This window comes from Aplysia californica, unplaced genomic scaffold (assembly GCF_000002075.1).
Source record: "Aplysia californica isolate F4 #8 unplaced genomic scaffold, AplCal3.0 scaffold00195, whole genome shotgun sequence".
NCBI classification, from domain to species: domain Eukaryota; kingdom Metazoa; phylum Mollusca; class Gastropoda; order Aplysiida; family Aplysiidae; genus Aplysia; species Aplysia californica.
Window position 1 is genome coordinate 714,985 of NW_004797465.1, and position 2,465 is coordinate 717,449.

Consider the following 2,465-nt stretch of genomic DNA (forward strand, 5'->3'; position numbering starts at 1 on the left):
GGGGAGCAGTTGTCCTGACAGAAGACAGTATTTTTTTTTCGGTAAAAAAAAAAAATGCAAAATGCAAGGAGCAATACGGAGCATACTCTGAATGTTAGATTATTTCTTGAAATTTGAATATGTACTCAGAAAACTTAGATCTGAATTGTAGCCATCAGAAAACCAAGTAGAAATTAGCTGTACAACTACCTTAGTACTCGTGCAAAATTCACGAGTTAGCAGAATAGATAAACAAGCCAGAAGGATAGACTGCAATGGTTTAACAGCTGTATTATTTTCCTAGAACTCAACAACAACAACAACAACAACAAAAACCAAAAAACAACAAACCTTTATCGCCTTTTGGCTTGTAGCAAACTTTGAATACTGCACGGCAGTTATTCTTCACCCAGGCCTTCTTTCCTTTAAAGCCAAAGGATTTGTTCTTCTTGCACTTGCCCTTTGACTTTTCTTCTTTCATTTTCATAGACTTGATTTTCTTGGCCTTTGAAAGAGTTTTCTGGTCTTTCTTTTTGTTTTTGCTTTCAAGTGTTACAGATCTGCATTTCTCTTTATCACCTTCTTCGTCCTCCTCATCTGAGAAAATATGCAGAAAAAAGGAGCAGTGTTAGTCGGTTGGAGAATTTTTTTAAACACTGGAAAGGCACTGAAATGATTAAGATTTGAATTACAACCAAGTAGGGAAACATGAGAGAACTGTATGAAACCACAAAGAAACTTGCAGGCGGATACAAGAACGCTGATGTGCCAGTGAAGGATAAAGAGGGAAAGCTTCTCACAAATCCAGACGAACAGAAAGAACGCTGGTAGGAGCGTTTCAAAAAGCAAGGCAGAAAAACAGTTTGACATTCCACCTGCAGAGATTGATCTGGTGGTGAGTGAAGAGAAGCCTAGTTTAGAGAAGATCAAGGAGGCGATAAGACACCAGAAAGCAGCCAGGCAAGGAGGCCGGCCCAGATGGAATTCCCCTAGAAGTTCTCAATGCGATATCGACCCTGCGGCAGGGATTCCTCAAGGAATTATTGGCAAAATATGGGACAGCAAAAAATTTCCTCAGGATTGGAGAAAGGGATTGCTCGTGAATCTATCCAAGAAAGGAGACCTGCATGAGTGTAAAAACTACAGAGGAATCCTGCTCCTGTCAATTCCAGGGAAGACTTTAAGTCGTACCATACTGGAAAGACTGAAGGAAGCCGAGGATGCAAAACTGAGAGAAAAGCAGGCAGGATTTCGTAAAAAGAGATCCTGTACAGATCAGATTGCAACTTTGAGGATAATAGTGGAGCAGTCCACGGAGTGAAACTCTTCCCTGAACGTTAACCTTGTTGACTACGAGAAAGCTTTTGACAGCCTAGATAGAGACTCAATATAGAAGCTCAAGAGCCACTACGGAATACCTTACACGTTTGTGAGATTGATAAAGAAGATGTAGAAGGGAATGAGCTGCAGTGTCTTAGGAGGGAATGATCTGCAGTGTTTTACTTGGAGGGCAGCGGACAGACTCGTTTGAAGTGAATACAAGAATGAGACAGGGATGCCTGCTATCGTCTTTTCTCTTTTCATTAGAAGTGGATTGGATAATGAGACATACAACATCGGGAAAACCTGGTGGCATACAGTGGCCCCTTTCCAGTCAGTTGCAAGACTTGGATTGTGCCGACGAATTGGTACTTCTTTCTCAGAGTCGAGCCCAGGTGCAACAGCAAACAGATCGGCTTGGGACCTTCTCCCGTAGTGTTGGACTCCATACTCACACGGATAAAACGAAAAATCTTCGAACGGATGCAGCCGACGTACCTATCACACTGCAAGGGGCACCATTGGAATATGTTGAATCCTTCACCTACCTGGAAAATGTCATTAACAAGGCAGGGGGAACAGACGAAGACATCAAGGTCAGAATCCAAAAGGCTAGAGCAGCATTTATCATTCTCAGGAATATATGGATGTCTGAGGAACTGGGATCAAACACCAAGCTGAGGATCTTCAAAACAAACGTGAAGACTGTTCTACTGAATGGTTCAGAGACATGGAGTCTCACAGCATCAGCAGCAAGGAAACTGCAGAGCTTCGTAAATGGATGTCTAAGAAGGATAGTGGTGATCAAGTGGTACAATCGAGTCACAAATACTCAACTGTGGGAAAGAACAAGCCAAAGGCCAGTAAAGGAAGACATTCAGGGGAAGAAATGGAAATGAACTGGACACACCCCGAGGAGAACCCTGAAAAGCATCATCAGACAGACTTTGACGTGGAACCCACAAGGAAAACGTTAAAAGGGAAGACCAAAGATGACATGGAGACAACCAGTGCAAGCAGAAATAGAAAAAGCGGGGACATCATGGAAACAGCTAGAAAAGGATGCACAGCAAAGCTTCGCTGGAGTAATGTTGTTGATGACCTGTGCTCCACTGGGAGTTAAAAAGGGCAAAAGAGAGAGAGAGAGAGAGAGAGAGAGAGAGAGA

At 42.8% G+C, this 2,465-nt stretch overlaps 1 protein-coding gene across 1 annotated transcript in view; it reads right to left on the bottom strand.

The window, feature by feature from the left end:
- LOC106011013 overlaps positions 1-2,465 on the bottom strand; it is a 76,925-nt gene that overhangs the window by 25,958 nt on the left and 48,502 nt on the right. Inside the window, exon 48 of the mRNA XM_035969918.1 lies at positions 331-576. Coding sequence (XP_035825811.1) covers positions 331-576 — 246 coding nt within the window. The remainder of the gene's footprint in view (positions 1-330; positions 577-2,465) is intronic.